This window comes from Cetorhinus maximus, chromosome 1 (assembly GCF_964194155.1).
Source record: "Cetorhinus maximus chromosome 1, sCetMax3.hap1.1, whole genome shotgun sequence".
In the NCBI taxonomy this organism is placed as follows: Eukaryota; Metazoa; Chordata; class Chondrichthyes; order Lamniformes; family Cetorhinidae; genus Cetorhinus; species Cetorhinus maximus.
The window spans coordinates 29,080,657-29,099,563 of NC_135879.1; the positions used below are offsets into that span (position 1 = coordinate 29,080,657).

The 18,907-nt window shown below is 42.4% G+C and overlaps 1 protein-coding gene across 3 annotated transcripts in view; it reads right to left on the reverse strand.

The window, feature by feature from the left end:
* The window catches only part of rnf150a (ring finger protein 150a), a 130,173-nt gene that overhangs the window by 19,777 nt on the left and 91,489 nt on the right, over window positions 1–18,907 (reverse strand). The window contains exons 5-8 of one of the 3 annotated variants that reach the window (XM_078539124.1): window positions 17,356–17,452; window positions 7,580–7,790; window positions 6,644–6,836; window positions 210–291 (exon numbers count right to left, since the gene is read on the reverse strand). In XM_078539124.1, coding sequence (XP_078395250.1) covers window positions 273–291; window positions 6,644–6,836; window positions 7,580–7,790; window positions 17,356–17,452 — 520 coding nt within the window. In that variant the 3' untranslated portion in view covers window positions 210–272. Of the gene's footprint in view, window positions 1–209; window positions 292–6,643; window positions 6,837–7,579; window positions 7,791–17,355; window positions 17,453–18,907 lie in introns of those variants that run through there. The other 2 variants (XM_078539134.1, XM_078539143.1) reach the window with 2 other exon arrangements.

The window sequence follows — 18,907 nt, forward strand, 5'->3', positions numbered from 1 at the left end:
AGAATCCAGTTTTTGCATTCAAATGAGATCTAAGCATCAAGAGAGCACTACAAAAAATGAACTAGTATCTCTGTTAAATAAAAAGCAGTTTAGAGATGATTTTCTAGACAACAAACCATAGAGTGCATCTGCTGCAATTTAAACCCATGACACAGGCCTACTGAAGTTAAGTGCATAACTCAATTGCGACTTTAGATCAAAGGACTTTTATCTCATCTTTATGCCTCTCTATTTCTCTCGCTCGCCTCCTCTTCCCCCATTCCCTTCAAGCATTATTTTACAATTGGATTCCTGAAATATAAAACATATTGTAGTGAATTTTGTAATTATTAAAAATGTTAGCTTGTGAAGATTTTCTGCAGAAATGAGGCCAAAAGAATACCCCTCCTTATCCTTTGGTTATTACATCAAAGTCAGCTACTTCTAAGACTGCAAGTTCCTAATCGAGCCAGCGTCATCAGGGCGGGCATTTGGCGAGGAAAGGAATTGAAGTATTTAACTCTGAGCTATTCCAATGCACATGCAACCTTAATGGTACTGATAGAAGCATAGAGAGGTTGCCTGCCTGGCCCTCTGCCTGAAAACAGCAAATTTCATTGACAGAACAATGAAGGCCATATCTACAGTAAATAAACTACCCAATTATTCTATTGAACATACAAACAGCACTCCAAATCAGTACTAATTGACGCCACAGCTCTGCTGAACTGGACCAAGTGCATAGTCTGGAGCAATACCGTCCTAGGCAAGTACATGGAGTGCTTTGGCCTGATCACAGCCACTTCTCAATGAAAACAATCCTACTTTTTTATCCTGACTTCTCTTTTTTGGCTCCGGGATAAAAGCACGGCTATTTCTTAGAACTTTCTTTTAACTTTTCTTTTCTATCAGTAAATGCTCAAATGCATGACTATGAACTCAGGTGCTGTTACGCTTTCGCCATGACAATGAGTTCACCAAGGCTCCTTCGACAGCACCTTCCAAACCCACAACCACGACCATCTAGAAGGACAAGGGCAGCAGATAGATGGGAACACCACCACCTGGAAGTGCCCCTCCGAGTCACTCACCATCCTGACTTGGAAATATATTGCCGTTCCTCCGTTGTCGATGGGTTAAAATCCTAACAGCATTGTAAGTGTACCTATACCACATGGACTGCAGTGGTTCAAGAAGGCAGTTCACCACCACCTTTTCAAGGGCGATTAAGGATGGGCAATAAATGCTGGCCCAGCCAGTGAAGCTCACATCCCATGAATGTATAAAAAAAACAATGCTGCTCTTCCATTCAGTGGTAGAGGTTGCAGGAGAGAAGGAGCTATTAAAGTAACTTTGGTGAGCTGCTGTAGTGCATTCTGCAGATTGTACACATTACAGATGTACCAGTGTTGGAGGGGGAGGGCAGTTAGTCCAGTGGCATGGGCACCAATTCAGTGGACTGCTTTTGTACTTGATGGTGTAGAACTTATGTTCCTAAGGCTGTACCCTGAAAGATGAGGGATGACTATTCTATCACATTCCTGGCTTGAGCCCTGTAAAGTTGGGGCAGTTCAAGCTAGCTAGCTGGATTGCTGAAAACAGAGACATGGTATCGAAGCTTTTCATCTTGCACTCATCAGGACAGATTCGCAGGAGTACCAAATCTAAAAGGAAAAGAATCTATATTGCATGAGAAGAGGGTGCTAATTGGTTGGCAAGAGGACTCTGATTGATAGAGGCATTGCTATGAAGAATACACAGGGAACAGTTAACTGCCAAGCTTTTGTTTAAATTCAAACCAGGCAGCTTTACTCTGAATGGACAAGGTATTGCTGTGGAGAATGAACATCTCCCAAGCCTTTGTTCAGTTGAAAAAGGTGCAATTGCGTGCACATGCTCTTTCTGCTTGGAAAGAACAGGGCCCTGTGCATGAATATATGTAGCTTCTAGCATATGTGAGTGAGTCAAAAGGAAGGGCTCGATAAGAAGGATGAACCACCCGTGGTTAACAAAGGTGGTCAAGGAGAGTGTCCAATCAAAACCTAAGGCATACAAAGTAGTGAAAACTAGCGGTAGGCCAGAGGATTGGGAATTTTTTTTAGGAACCAGCAGCGGATGACTAAAAAGCTAATAAAGAAGGAGAAAATTGATTATGAAAGTAAATTGGCAAGAAATATAAAAACAAACAGCAAGAGCTTCTACAGGTATATAAAAAGAGAGTGGCTAAAGTGAGTGTGGGACCCTTGGAGGATGCGACTGGAGAATTGATAATGGGGAACAGGGAAATGGGAGATAATTTAAATCAGTATTTTGCATCAGTCTTCATGGTGGAAGATACTATAAACACCCCAAAGATATCAGATTAGCAAGGGACTAATGGGAGGAAAGATCATGAAACAGTCTCTATCACAAGGGGCACAGTATTTGACAAGCTAATGGGACTAAAGGCAGACAAGTCACCAGGACCTGATGGCCTGCATCCAAGGGTTTTAAAGGATGTGGCTGCAGAGATAGTGGAAGCATTGGTTGAAATATTCCAGCATTGGTTGAAATATTCCAGAACTCACTGGGTTCTGGGAGGGTCCCAGCAGATTGGGAAACCGCTAATGTGACGCCCCTGTTCAAGGAGGGAGGGAGACAAAAAGCAGGAAACTATAGGTCAGTCAGCCTAACAGCTGTCGCTGGGAAAATGCAAGAGTCCATTATTAAGGAAGAAATAGCAGGACATTTAGAAAAGTTTAACACAATCAAACAGAGTCAACATGGTTTTGTGAAAGGGAAATAATGTTTGACAAATTTGCTGGAGTTCTTTGAGAATATGACAAGCAGCGTTGATAAAGAGGAACCGGTAGATGTAGTGTATTTGGATTTCCAGAAGGCATTCGATAAGGTGCCACATAAAAGGTTATTGTACAAAATTGGAGCCCACAGTATTGGAGGTAATGTATTAGCATGGATTGAGGACTGGTTAACACACAGAAGAGAGTCGGGGTTAATGGGTCTTTTTCAGGTTGGAAAGACCTGGGACCTCAATTATTTACTATCTATATTAATGACTTGGAGGGGGGGCAGAGTGCAATGTATCCAAATTTGCTGACGATACAAAAATAGATGGAACGGCATGTTGTGATGAGGACATAAAGAATCTGCAAAGGGGATTATAGATAGGTTGAGTGAGTGGGCAAAAACTTGGCAGATGGAGTTTAATGTAGGAAAGTGTGAGGTCATGCACTTTGGTAGGAACAATCAAAAGGCAGACAATTATTTAAATGGAGAGAGACTCCAAAAAAGTACAAGAGAGAGAGATCTGGGTGTTCTTGTGCATGTAACACAAAGTTTGTATGCAGGTGCAGCGAGTAATTAAGGCGGCAAATGGAATTTAGGCCTGTATTGCTAGGGGGTTGGAGTTTAAAAATAGGGAAGTCTTGTAACTGTACAGGGCATTGGTGAGGCCGCACCTGAAGTGCTGTGTACAGTTTTGGTCCCCGTATTTAAGAAAGGATATACTGGCATTGGAGGCAGCTCAAAAGAGATTCACTCGACTGGTTTTTGGGATGAAGAAGTTGACTTATCAAGAACGGCTAAACAGGTTAGGCCTTTAGTTCAGAAGAATGAGAGATGATCTTACTGAATTGAACATGATTCTGAGGGGGCTTGACAGGGTAGACGTTGAGAAGATGTTTCCACTAGCGGGGGAATCTTAAACTAGGGGACATAGTTACAGATTTTGTGGATTTTGACCCAGTGACAGTGAAGGAATGGCGATATATTTCCAAGTCAGGGTGGTGAGTGACTTGGAGGGGAACTTCCAGACGGTGATGTTCCCATCTATCTGCTGCCTTGTCCTTCTAGGTGGTAGCAGTCGTGGGTTTGGAAGGTGCTGTCTAAGGTGCCTTGGTGAATTCCTGCAGTGCATCTTGTAGATGGTACATACTGCTGCCACTATGCGTCGGTGACGGAGGGAGCAAATGTTTGTGGCTGTGGTGCCAATCAAGCAGGCTGCTTTGCCCTGGACAGTGCCAAGCGTCTTGAGTGTTATGGGAGCTGCACTCATCCAGGCAAGTGGGAAGTATTTCATCACATTCCTGGCTTGTGCCTTGTAGATGGTGGACAGGGTTTGGAGAGTCAGGTGGTGAGTTAGTCGTCACAGGATTCCTAGCCTCTGACCTGCTCTTGTAGCCACAGTATTTATATGGCAAGTCCAGTTCAGTTTCTGGTGAATGGTAACCCCCAGGATGTTGATAGTGGGGGATTCAGTGATGATAAATTCTCTCTTGTTGGAGATGGTCATTGCCTGGCACTTGTGTGGCACGAGTGTTACTTGCCACTTGTCAGCCCAAACCTGCATATTGTCCAGGTCTTACTGCATTTGGACATGGACTACTTCAGTATCTGAGGAGTCGTGAATGGCTGAACACTGTGCAATCATTATCAACAAACATCCCCACTTCTGACCTTATGATGGAAGGAAGTTCATTGATGAAGCAGCTGAAGATGGTTGGGCTGAGGACACTACCCTTGAGGAACTCCTGCAGTGATGTCCTGGAGCTGAGGTGGCTGACCTCCAACAACCACAATCATCTTCCTTTGTGCTAGGTATGACTCCAACCAGCGGAGAGTTTCCCCCGCTATTCCTATTGACTCCAGTTTTGCTAGGGCTCCTTGATGCCACACACAGTCACATGTGGCCTTGATGTCAAGGGCAGTCATTGTCACCTCACCTCGGAAGTTCAGCTCTGTTGTACATGTTTGAACCAAGGTTGTGAGGTCAGGAGCTGAGTGGCCATGGTGGAACCCAAACTAGCTGTCAGTGAGCAGGTTATTACTAAGCAAGTGCCAATTGATAGCACTGTTGATGACCCCTTCCATTACTTTACTGATGATGGAGAGTAGACTGATGGGGCGGTAATTGGCTGGGTTGGATTTGTCCTGCTTTTTGTGTACAGGACATACCTGGGCAAGTTTCCACATAGCCAGGTAGATGCTAGTGTTGTAGCTGTACTGGAACAGTTTGGCTTAGGGTGCAGCAAGTTCTGGAGCACAAGTCTTCAGTACTATAGCCAGGCCACATGGCCTTTGCACTATCCAGTGCTTTCAGCCGTTTCTTGATATCACGTGAAGTGAATTGAATTGGCTGAAGAATGGCATCTGTGATGCTGGGGGCCTCTGGAGGAGGCCAAGATGGATCATCCATTCTGCACTTATGGCTGAAGATTGTAGAAAATGCTTCAGCCTTCTCTTTTTCACTGATGCTCTGGGCTCCCCTATTATTGAAGGTGGGGATATTTGTGGAGCCTTCTCCTCCAGTGAGTTGTTTAGTTATCCACCACCATTCACATCTGGATGTGGCAGGATTGCAGAGCTTAGATCTAATCCATTGGTTATGGGATCACTTAGCTCTGTCTATCACTTGCTGCTTATGTGTTTGGCGTGCAGGTAGTCCTGTGTTATAGCTTCACCAAGTTGGCACCTCATTGTTAGGTATGCCGGGTGTTGATCCTGGCATGCCCTCCTGCACTCTTCATTGAACCAGGGTTGATCCCTGGCTTGGTGGTAATGCTAGAGTGGGGGATATGCCGAGCCATGAGGTTACGGATTGTGTTAGAGTACAATTCTGCTGCTGCTGATGGTCCACAGCACCTCATGGATGCTCAATCTTGAGTTGCTAGATCTGTTCAAAATCTATCCCCTTTAGCACGGTGATAGTGCCACACAATACGATGGAGGGTATCCTCAATGTGAAGGCGGGACTTCGTCTCCACAATGACTGTGCGGTGGTCATTCCTACCAATACTGTCATGGACAGATGCATGTCTTTCAATTAAAGCATACATAGTGACTGCAATCTGTAGTCCTTACATCACAAATTAATATAACTCAAGTCAAAGACTTTATTTATTGCCTGAGGTTATATTGAAAATTTGGTTTCTCTACCTGACATTTTTAAAAAACATAGGTACAGCATGACCAAAAGTTAATATATTTAAATGTGGATGAAGCAAAACTTAATCACAAGTGGAAAATTCTGCCTTAAATAAAAATAATTCTAGGCCAATTTTATAACATTAGTAAGATATATTCACCCTATACATATATACAACAGTTTTCCTGAGGGATTCTCCTAGTCAACCTGCATAACCACAGCAGAAACACCAGCTATTTGTTTATGCATGTACCTGGAGTTTCTTCTGATGTTGTGCCAAAGTTACGACAGCTGGTCAGGAGAAGCCCCAAGGAAATTCCCGATGATGGCACCTTGAGACTTTCAGATACTTGAGCTTAGATGCGAGGCAAGCAATTCTACAACATGCATGAGTTTGCACTTAATATAGTGCACTAAATTAGTCCAAGAAATAAAGTTATTATAAATCATTACCTCAATTGGAGAGGGATAGCCATTTACAGAACTAAACACCAGTATTGCTAAGGTACTGATAAAATCGAAATAGTTCAGTGCATTGAGGTTTCAAATCAACTATGGTCCAGAATGATTCTCCTTCAGGAGTAAGGCAAGAATATTGGGAAAAAAGTATTAAATAATTACAAGTGCTCCATGTGCTTGAAAATATCTTTCCTTCCCCAAATGGGCTGTTTAATGGTGTTACTGTGCCAATTTCAATACACAGACAGGAGATGCCACACGATATAATGTATTGCTGCATACCTAATCGTTTCTCCCAAATGGTTGAGAGTAACAACCTCTTCATTTCCCCACAAGGACCAGCCCTCCTCCTCCTGATCAGTCTCCAACGGTGTGTGAGAGATGTAACTTGGAGAAGATAGATTTTGTGGAGTCTCTTCCATTCTTCTGAGCACCCTCCACTCGCAGTGCTCATATCCATCCAACCCCTCCAAACCTGTGCAGAGTACAAATAGGGAAATTCTTTCTTTCCCCCAGAGATACACTTTGGAAAAATAACTAACACTCTAGCATTGGCCACATCCTTTTATACTGTACAGGAACTGGGTTGGTTATATGGGATGCATCTTGATGTCTCAAGACATCATAAAGGAAGGGTTGTAAATATATTTCCTCAGAAAATAATACTTTGGGATGCAGTGTATGAATAACTTCAGTCATGCTGTGTGGTAAGTGTAGATACTTGAGAGAGAAAAAGGTGACTTTGGATCTATGATTCCCAAAACTCCATCACTGAGTTTTTTTTCTCATGCTGTAGAGTTTGTTGATTGAGACTGATTACTATGATTAGTTAACAACTCAGTTATCATTTTCTCATGCAATTACTCGGATGGTCGATGGCAAACTTGCTGGACCTTGGTCTTTTTCTGCCCAACAATTCTTATATTCCTTTGTTATTCCTTATGTAATAGTTTCCCAGGAAATTGTGAATGCATGCTAACCCTTTGCAGCGGTGTATGGGGGATTAAGATATGCATTAAAATTGTGCTTTACAAAATTATTAGCTGATTCTAAATTGAGGGAAACAGAAAATACATTAACTAAGCAAAACAAATCAATATCAAATTCTTAAATTTTGGAGGCAAAAACCAACCCAGTGGCACAATTCATTTATTTGCCTATCCCTAAACATATTGCAATATGGGATAAGGAAGGCAATATGATTCTAAATCGACTTACTGTTGCTAGTCGTAATATTAACCTCTTCAACTTGAAGAGGGTCATTGTCCTGAATGATCTGTGAAAAGCCAATAGTTCGAACAGGAGGATCAAGGCCAACAGAACTTTCATTTACTGTCACATCACTGGCACCTGTAATCTGATTAGTGGGTGGCCCTCCTATGGATCCTTCAAAATCAGTTGTTACATCGTCTGCACAGTCTGCATTTGGCTATAAGAAAAAGAACACAAGTCACAAGTTAAGCAAGAAGTTCTCTCATTTCCTGATAAATAAAAACATACAACTATAGATGTTTCTTACTGTGATTTCACATAATAATTTTCACATTTCATGGATTAACAATTGATTGAAGTGGGCAATTGGAAAGTTTGATGGCTATTAGAGGGCCAAAGATACAAAAGTATTAATGGATGTGACAAATATAGAGTGAAGTACTCAACAAAATAAATGAAACAGAATTTACAGCATGTGGCTGCATTTTTCAACCCAGCAGATAACACCAATCAAGAACAATCTTTGCAAACATTTCCATTCCTTATATGGGTGCAACAGAGTAGACTACATGTTTAAACTCCGACAGATGTTGCTCTTTTAGAAATATTACAGAAAGTCCTGCCTCAAATCTTCCCTTAGCAACTACGATGCTATCAAACAACAGAAGTTACAAGCTAGCCAATTTAAATACATCATGTGCTCACAGCCATGATTATTGCATAACCAATTTTAGTCCTTCTCCCACCCACGCTATTTACAAAAAATATCACTTGTCACAAACTCATTACGTAAGCTGTGTTAAATATATCTTACTTTCATCAACACCTTAACATGTTGTAAACGATGATGTTTGTATTTATTTCTATTCATGGTCAAACAGAAGATGCAAGAGTTTCACTGGAGATAAGATGTATCTAATTATTTGGCTCAACCTTTACATAATACTATTTTTTTAAAACTACCATAAATTAATGTCTTTTATACACCTGCTGTGTTACAAAACTACAGCACAGGAGTTGAGGTAACAATGAACCACAAGATTTAAGCTGTTCATCAATATACTTGTAATCATATGTTACTGTACTGGAATGTATACTACACGTGATTCTGTAAAATATACAAAGATACAGCCATTACATTTTTCTGGACTTGGCTATGATTTTCCACTTCTTTTGCTGGTTGACAGCTGGACATGGTCAGATCCATGTAGTTATGTCAGAAGCGGCATCAGTCATCTGTTTGTTCAGTGAGTAATTACTGCACTTGATGTGTAGCCAAAACATACAGAGCAGAAGGTTAAAGGTTTCAACTTTAGTCTTAAGTGAATCAGCAAGAGCAGCAGTACAAGTCGGGAGACAGATATTTCCAGCAACATTTAAAGTGATCCTCGGTTGCTCTCAAGTGAAGCCGTATAGAGTTTTATGAGACATTTTCTTGGATTAGTTTACGGGATTCCACACCTTAAACAATTTGAGTGTGCTTGTAGTTCGTTCTGAACTGCTAAAGAGCTTCTTGAGGAAGAGGAGCAGAAACTGCACAGGAGGAAGGAGCAAACAGCTGCAGCTGGAGGAATACAAGGAGGAAAGCGCCAAGGAATCTTTGCCCGCCGAAGAACTTACAGGCCCAGGGCAACATACCTATATCTATCCAAGGAGCAGTGTATATGGAGGTTTCAATTCTGTAGGGAAGCTGTGACAAAGTAATGTTGTAGTCTGCAAGATGAGCTACAACTAACTGCCACAGCTAACACAGCATAGCTTGCTGCATTCAAGGTCGCTGCAGCCCTTAATCTCTTCGCCTCTGGCTCCTTCTAGACTGTCACAGGGGATATCAGCAGATCGTTTACTCTGCAGTTCTCGCCTGCATTAAGTGTGTTGCTGATGCCCTACTTTATGAAGGAAACAAGCTCATAATTCTCCCCTGGATATGTGGAAGCAGCAAGACAAGACTCTGGGGTTCATATGATTATAGGCTTCCCCAAGTCCAGAGTGTCACTGGCTGCACTACATGGGCTCCTTCAAACACCCATACTGACTTTATGAATTGCAAGGGGCTTCAACTTTTTTAATGTGCAAACCAGGTGCTATTATCAGCAGTGCATCTTGGCGCCTGCCATGCTACCTTCATATCCAGTCAATTGGCCATCCCTACTCTGCCTGGCATAACAAATGATATATTAACTGTTTTGGGACAAGAGACTGCAGGATATCGAAGAAGCAGAAGGTATCCAAGCATTTCCGAAAAAATTCTAGCACCAGCTCATCAAAAGAACAATTATTAACTCTCTCTGACCTGCACAATTTGCAGTTCTAGTGGAACATAGTCAGGTAATTATCTAACATCAAGCTCAACCTCATTATTTCCCTTTTCTTGAGAAGGGCCAGAAGAGTTCTTAGATATAATGAGCTGAACTTTAACTTTCAGACGTGTTCACAGTGGAGAAGACTGACTGAGAAGGGAATAAGGTAGCTTCAGCAGTGCACTTGTCCCAGCCAATGCATTTTCATCTGAACTTCTGAGTTCATTGATCAATTAAGGATATGTGCTCTGCTAACACACCTCTACCTCCTTTATGTCTGATCCTGGAAGTTCCTTTGAAATAACGGAACGGAAGGAGAACAATGTGGGTTGTTCATCATGTCCAACCACTCTAACTGGTCAAGAAAACCCTGAAGTCGGATACAAATACTGTGGATGGGTTAAAAGCAGCGCAAAACTGGGCATCCATGCGACACTGTGGGCCATCAGCAACAGCAGAATTGCATTCAATCACAATCTGTAACCTCATGGCCTGGCATATCCCTTACTCTACCATTTCCTTTAAGCTAGGGGATCCAGTCTGGTTCAATGAAGAGTGCAGGTGGGCATTCCAGGAGCAGCATCAGACGTACCTAAAAATGAGGTGCCAAGCTGGTAAAGTTATAACACAGGGCTACATGTATGTCAAGCAGTGGAAAGTGACCGCACGATCAACGAATCAGGTCAAAACTCTGCAGTCCTGCCACATCCATTCATGAATGGTGGTGGGCAATCAAATAACCTAACTTGAGGAGCAGGCTCCACAAATTCTCAATGATGGGGGAGCCCAGCACGTCAGTGCAAAAAGGAAGGCTGAAGCATTTGCAACCATCTTCAGCCAGAAGTGCCGGGTGGAAGATCCATCTTGGCCTCCTCGAGGTGCCCAGCATCACAGATACCAGTCTTCAGCCAATTCGGTTCTCTCCACCTGATACAAGAAACAGCTAAAGATATGGGATACAGAGAAGGCTATGGGCCCTGGCAATATCCTGGCAGTAGTATTGAAGGCCGGTGCTCCAGAACTAACTGCACCCCTAGCTAAACTGCTCCAGTACAGCTATGGCACTGACATCTATCCGACAATGGAGGAAAATTGCCCAGGTATGTCCTGTCCACAAAAAGGAGAAATTCAATCCAGCCAGTTACCATTCCATCAGTCTACTCTCGATCATTAGAAAATTAATGGAAGATGTTGCTGACAATGTTACCTAGCAGCACTTATACAGCAATAACCTGTTCACTGATGTTCAGTTTGGGTTCCACCAGGGCCACCCGGCTCTTGACCTCATTACAGCCCTGGTCCAAACACGGATAAATGAGCTGTACTCAAAGGTGAGGTGAGAGTGCGTGCCATTGACATCAAGGCAGCATTGAATCAATTGTGGCATATAAGGGGCCCAGCAAAATTAAAGTCAATCAAGTGTCTGAAGTTATACCTAGCACAAAGGAAGATGGGTGTAATTGTTGGAGGTCAATCACCTCAGTCCCAGGACACCACTGCAACAATTCCTCAGGGTAGACCCAACCATCTTTAGCTACTTCATCAATGACCTTTCCTCCATCATAAGGTCAAAAGTGGGGAGGTTCGCTGATGATTGCAGAGCGTTCAGTACCTGTTGCAACTCCTCAGCTATTGAAGCAGTCCGTATCCATACACTGCAAGACTTGGACAACATTCGGGCTTGGGCTGATAAGTGACCAGTAACATTCGCGTCACACAAGTGCCAGGCAATGGCCACCTCCAACAAGAGAAAATCTATTTATCTTCCCTTGACATTCAACGACATTACCATTGTGGACTCCTCCATCATCAACATCCTCAGGGTTACCATTGATCAAAAATTTAACTGGACTAGCCACATAAGACTTCTCAGGGGCAATTAGGGATGGGCCATAATTGCTGGCTTAGCCAGACACATCCACATCCCATGAATGAATAAAAAAAAAGTACTGTGGCTGCAAAAGCACGTCAGAAGCTGAGAATTCTGCAGCAAGTAACTCATCTCTTGACTCCCCAGTGCCTGTCCACCACCTACAAGGCACCAGTCAGGAATGTGATGGAATACTCTCCACTTGCCTGGATAAGTTACTTATTTAGCGAATACAAATCCCTGGAGCCCAGCAATCGCCTCATTAGCTTATTTAAGGTAATTAGTCCGCCACTTAGTCTGTAGAAGGGATACTTCTTGGCAATGTGCAGCATTTTGTGTCTATCTCCACAAGTGAATAAGGGGTTGCCCCAGTGGTGGAGGTTGGCTGCACAGGGACTCTGACTTGTCCTGAACCTGTTTAGCCAGGATTATATTTGCTGTGGTAGATCAAAGCCTGCCAATCGACAAATGGGGTATTCCCTGTTTCCCATTCCTTGGTCCAAAGAACGTCTGCTAGTAGGCCTTACTCAGGGAGATTACTCCATATTGGGTGCTGAGAATGGAAGTAGGTGGATTGAATCTATCATTATGGAGGGGTAAGAGAGGTGCACCACAGATGTTTTCAACCAGCTTGTGGGTTTTCGTCAGTCGGCGGATGTGTGGGAGAGTGATGTTTGCGAGGACTGGAAGTCAGGTGAGGGATGTTGAGCAGAGAGCCCCAGTTATGATGTGCATTGTTGCATTCAATTGAGTGTCAACAAGATGTCTGTGTGATGGCCTGTGCCAGACAGGTGCATAGTACTCTGCTGCAGAGTATGATAGGGCAAGTGCTGAGGTACAGAGTATTGTAGCAGCTGTGCCCCACGTAGATCCAGCAAGCTTGGTTAATAAGTTGTTTCTGGTTTTGATCTTTGCTGGTGTTTTCTTCAGATATTCTCGAAAGGACAGAATCCTATCTAGAGTGATTCCCAAGTATATTGGGTTGGGGTCATGCTTTAGTCTGAGTGGCAAGTGACATTCGCACCACACAAGTGCTAAACAATGACCATCTCCAACAAGAGAGAATCTAACCATTGCCCCTTGATATTCAATGGCATTGCCATCACTGAATCCCCCACTATCAACATTCTGGGGGTTACCATTGACCCAGAATTGAATTAGAACAGCCATATAAATACTGTGGCTACAAGAGCAGATGGGAAGATAGGAATCCAGTGGGGAGTAATTTACCGCCTGACTCCCCAAAGCCTATCCACCATCTACAAGACACAAGTCAGGAGTGTGATAGAATACTCTCCATTTGCCTGCAGCTCCAACAACACTCAAGAAGCTTGACACCACCCAGGACAAAGCAGCCCACTTGATTGGCACCCCTTCCACAAACATTCACTCCCTCCAACACTGCAAACAGTGGCAGCAGTGTGTACCATCTATAAGATGCACTGCAGAGACTCACCAAGGCTCCATAGGCAGCACCTTCCGCCATTCCTTCACTGTTGATGGGTCAAAATCCTGGAACATCCTGCCTGACAGCACTGTTGGTGCAGTTAAACCAATTGGACTGCAGTGGTTCAAGGCGGTGGCGCACCACCACTTTCTCAACGGCAACAAATTCTACTTTTGGCAGTGATGCTCAAATCCCATGAAAAATGTTTTTAAATGTCACCAACAAACCGTTGCTGCGACATCCAAGTTCACAACATACTGCTGGCCTTCCCCCTCTCCTAGCTGATCAAAAAGTTAAATTTCAGCCCAGTGCTTTTATCTATAAATCGTAGCATCCCATACATCTTTTTAGGAGCCTTATCAACTTGACCTGCCACCTTCAAAGATTTGCGTATGTGGACCCTCCCTTTAAAATTGCACCATTTAGTTTATATTGCCTCTCCTCATACTTCCTTCCAAAATGCATTACTTTAAATTTTTCTGCATTAAATTTTTCCAGCCAAATGTCTGCCATTTCACCAGTCTATGTGCTCCTAAAAACCCTTACAGTCTTCCTGTTTACAACATTTTCAAGTTTTGTGTCATCTGCAAACTTTCAAATTATGCCTCCATAGCCAAATCCAGGTCAGTAATATACATCAAAGACTTATGGTCTTAATAACCAACCCCGGGGGATAGCACTGTATGTGTGTCTGTAGTCTGATCACCAGTACCTCTGTTTTTATTTCTCTTAGCCAATGTTATGTTCACACAGACAGTGCCCTTTTATATCCCATGGACTTCAATTTTGATAACAAGTCTATTACATGGCACTTTGTCAAATGCCTTTAGAGAAGTCCATATACAGAACATCAACATTATTTGATTGAAGAACTCAATTAAGTTTGTCAGGCATGATTTGCCTCTTAACAAATGAGAGGTCACAAGTGAGAGGGACGACATGGGTATGGAAATCAGGCAGAAGGACTATGATATAATTAAAGAAATTAGCATAGAAAGGGAGGAGGCTCTAAGTGGTCTGGCAGGCTTAAGAGTAGATAAATCTCTAGGCCCGGATGAAATGTATCCCAGGCTGTTGAGTAAGGCAAGGGAGGAGATAGCAGGGGCGCTGGCAATAATTTTCAATACCTCTCTGGCCACTGGAGAGGTGCCAGAGGACTGGAGGACAGCTAATGTGGTACCGTTATTCAAGAAGGGAGGAAGGGATAAACCAGGGAATTACAGGCCAGTCAGTTTAACCTCAATGGTGGGGAAACTATTGGAAGCAATTCTGAAGGACAGAATTAATCTACACTTGGAGAGGCAGGAATTAATCAAGGACAGTCAGCATGGTTTTGTTAAGGGGAGGTCATGTCTGACCAATTTGATTGAATTTTTCGAAGAGGTGATCAGGTGTGTAGATGAGGGCAATGCATTTGACGTAGTCTACTTGGACTTCAGCAGGGCTTTTGAAAAGGACCTGCATGGGAGACTGATAATGAAGGTAAGAGCCCATGGGATCCAAGACAATTTGGCAAGTTGGATCCAGAATTGGCTGAGTGGCAGGAAGCAGGTGGTGATGGTTGAGGGGTGTTTTTGTTATTGGATGCCTGTGTCCATTGGGGTTCCACAGGGATCGGTGTTGGGTCCCTTGCTGTTTGTGGTATATATAAACGATTTAGACTTGAATGTAGGAGGGTTGATCAGTAAGTTCGCAGATGACACGAAAATTGGTGGGGTGATAAATAGTGAGGAGGATAGCCTTAGATTACAGGAGGATATAGACGGGCTGGTCAGATGGGTTGATCAGCGGCAAATGGAATTTAATCCAGATAAGTGTGAGGGGATGTACTTGGGAAGGACAAACAAGGCACGGGAATACACGATGAATGTTAGGACCCTGGGAAGTACCGAGGATCAGAGGGACCTTGGTGTGCATGTCCATTGGTCCTTTAAGGTAGTGGGACAGGTAGATAAGGTGGTTAAGAAGGCATATGGGATACTTGCCTTTATTAGCCGAGGCATAGAACATAAGAACAGGGAGGTTATGCTGGAATTGTATAAAATGTTGGTTAGGCCACAGCTAGAGTATTGCGTGCAGTTCTGGAATCCACATTATAGGAAGGATGTGATTGCACTCGAGAGAGTGCAGAGGAGATTTACCAGGATGTTGCCTGGGCTGAAGAGTTTTAGTTATGAGGAGAGATTGGATAGACTGGGGTGATAAGACTGGGGTTATTTTCCCTGGAACAGAGGAGACTGAGGGGGAGCCATGATTGAGGTGTATAAAATTATGAGGGGCATAGATAGGGTAGACAGGAAGGAACTTTTCCCCTTGGTGGTGGGATCAATAACCAGGGTGCATAGATTTAAGGTAAAGGGCAGGAGGTTTAGAGGGGATGTGAGGAAGAATTTTTTCACCCAGAGGCTGGTGGGAATCTGAACTCACTGTCTGAAAGGGTGGTAGAGACAGAAACCCTCATAACATTTAAGTAGTACATACAAGGCTATGGGCCTAGTGCTGGAAAATGGGATTAGAATAGTTAGATATTTGTTTGACCGGCACAGACACGATGGGCCGAAGGACCTTTTTCTGTGCTGTAGACCTCTATGACTCTAAATCTGAAAATCTGTCATTTATTAACTCGTATTCTTCCAAGAAGCAATTTATTTTGCCCTGGTTTGTGGTCTCTAGAATTTTCCCTCAATAGATGTTGGGTTGACTGGCGTTTAGTTACTGGGTTTATCCCTCTCCCCTTTTTGAATACCAGTCCTGTCTTTGGCAGTTGCTCCCTAAATCCACCTCTGCACTTCTATCGCCACTCATAAAAGCTCCTGAAAACCCACCTCATTTGATCTAGCCATCAGTAACTTCAATGATCTCTTCCTTTCAAGTGCGGAAGCTATTTCCATTGCATTAATTTGTGAGATATCTTGTGAATTTATTTTTAAACGCTAAAGTACTATCAGCATGCAAATTTTACTTCTTGAGTGAGGAAGAGTCACATTAACCAGCATTCAAAATGCCTGAAGTACTAAATGCCTCAGACTGGATGTAAATCTGTAAAATATCAGAATGAAAGATCTTAAGTTCTTGCATTCCAGCAACTAACGACGTATAAGCAAAGTAAAAATGACGTCTATTGCCTGCAGACCCAGAGCACAAAGGGAGAGTTTTGTTAAAAGCAGGCAAAGTATAGTCAATGACCCATCATCAGAACCTGACCCGAAATGTTAACTCTCCCCACTGATGCTCCCTGATCTGCTGAGCATTTCAAGTATTTTCTGTTTTTAATTTCAGATTTCCAACACCCATTGTATTTTGCTATTGCCTTTCGTTCTGGCTTCCTTATTACTGAAGGCACAGGAGACCAGTCTGCTCTGGAGTGACAGCATTCAATACTTAGCCCCTGCATGAGTACTGTCAAGACAGAGTACAAGGAACTAAATAAATCATTATGGTGTTTAGGCAATCAGAACTATCAAAAGAAATTGAGATTGGAAATTGCTAGTGCTTAGATAGGTATAAAGCCTTTGTTTCCCTCCAATATTGTAAACACAGAAAAGTAATGTGATGGATTGGACAGTGCAATCACAAATCTATTAAAAAACTAGAAATCCTTGCTCTGTAAAAATAGCATTTATAAACCCAAATGATCAAAGATGTATTTGGAACAGTGCAGAATATGAGTACTTATTTTTTAGAATTTCAGGGATCCACACTACATGGTTTCTTGGTTTGTTCACAACACTGTATTTAGTTGATATGTTAAAAAGAATGTTGAAACTCAGTAACATAAAATACAAAATATTTTATGCATAAGAAACATTTGCAATTTTCAATTGGAGCCTTGCGCATTTTTAAGAAACCAGTTGCACTTCATTAAAATAGAAAATGTTTTAATTTTTGAACAAAATCTAAACAGGGAGACCAAAAGTTAACTGGTTCCAACAGCATGCCCATTTTGCAGCCACCATTAAAATGGAGTTACTAATTATATTAAGACAAATACACAATACACACACCATTAATTATTTGTATGCTTGTGCATGTGTTTTATATTTTATATATATATATATATTGCATGTGAATATATTTTTAAAAAGCCACACAAACAGAAATGAAGGAGGAAATCCAGAACCGTACAATATCAGTGATTTAACTGATAACATCTGTGCATCCCTACCGGAATTCCTAATGCTTTCAGAATATTCATTTTGCACATTGGACACGTGCGGTGATCTAGTAGCCATGGATCCACACACGTCTTATGGAAAAGGTGTCTGTAGCACACAATACACAAATTTAAATCAACCATCACATAATTTTAAGTGTCGGAACAAGTAAAAAATAGCAACTATCACGCTCAGGTTAAAGACTGCAGACTGAAAGCTAATGATTTATACACGTATTCAGAATAGCTAATTCACAACTGATAAATTCAGGGTGATCACATCAACATTGTTGCTAATTTTCTACCTTTATTTGCTCTACTAGTAGTTTATTTGTCTTTGGTGAAATAGAACAAGATAATCTTCATTTTCATCATGGGTTATTTAGGAAGGACACCTGGGCAGGACCGGGACTGATGTCCTAGGGGGAACATTTACTAGAGTGGTTGGGGAGGGCTTAAACTAAAATGGTAAGGGGATGGGAAGCTATGCATGGAGTCAGAGGAAGGGGAACCAAGGACAAGAACAAAAGACAGATAGGGAAATAAAGTGAAGTGATAGGCAAAGAAATCAAGGGCAAGAATCAAACAGGGCCTCAGTGAAAAATAGTGGGAACGGGACAAGTAAATGTTAAAAAGACAAGCCTTAAGGCTTTGTGCCTTAACACGAGGAGCATTCGTAATAAAATGGATGAATTAACCGCGCAAATAGACGTAAACAGATATGATATAGTCGGGATTATGGAGACATGGCTGCAGGGTGACCAGTGATGGGAACTGAACATCCAGGGGTATTCAGTGTTTAGGAAGGACAGACAAAAAAAAGGTGGTGGAGTTGCTTTGCTGCCTAAAGAGGAAATTAATGCAATAGTGAGGAAAGATATTAGCACTGACGATGTAGAATCTGTATGGGTAGAGCTGAGAAACACTAAAGGGCAAAAAATGTTAGTGGAGGTTGTATATAGTCCCCCAAACTGTAGTGGTGTTGTTGGGAATGGCATTAAACAGGAAATTAGAGACGCATGCAATAAAGCAACATCTGTAATTATGGGTGACTTTAATCTGCATATAGATTGGGCAAATCAAATTAGTAACAATACCGTAGAGGAGGAATTCCTGGAGTGTTTACGGGACGTTTTTCTGGACCAATACGTTGAGGAACCAACTCGAGAACAGGCCATCCTAGATTGGGTATTGCGTAACAAGAAAGGAATAATTGGCAATCTAGTTGTGCGAGGCCCCTTGGGGATGAGCGACCATATGATTATAGAATTCTTCATCAAGATGGAGAGTGATGTAGTTGATTCTGAGACTAGGATCCTGAATCTTAATAAAGGAAAATACGATGATATGAGGCACAGGTTGGCTATGATGGATTGGGAAACATTACTTAAAGGGATGACGGTGGATAGGCAATGGTAAACGTTCAAAGAGCGCATGGGTGAACTGCAACAATTGTTTATTCCTGTCTGGCGCAGAAGTAAAACAGGAAAGGTGGCCAAACCATGGCTTACAAGGGAAATTAGAGATAGTATTGGATGCAAGGAAGAGGCATACAAATTGGCCA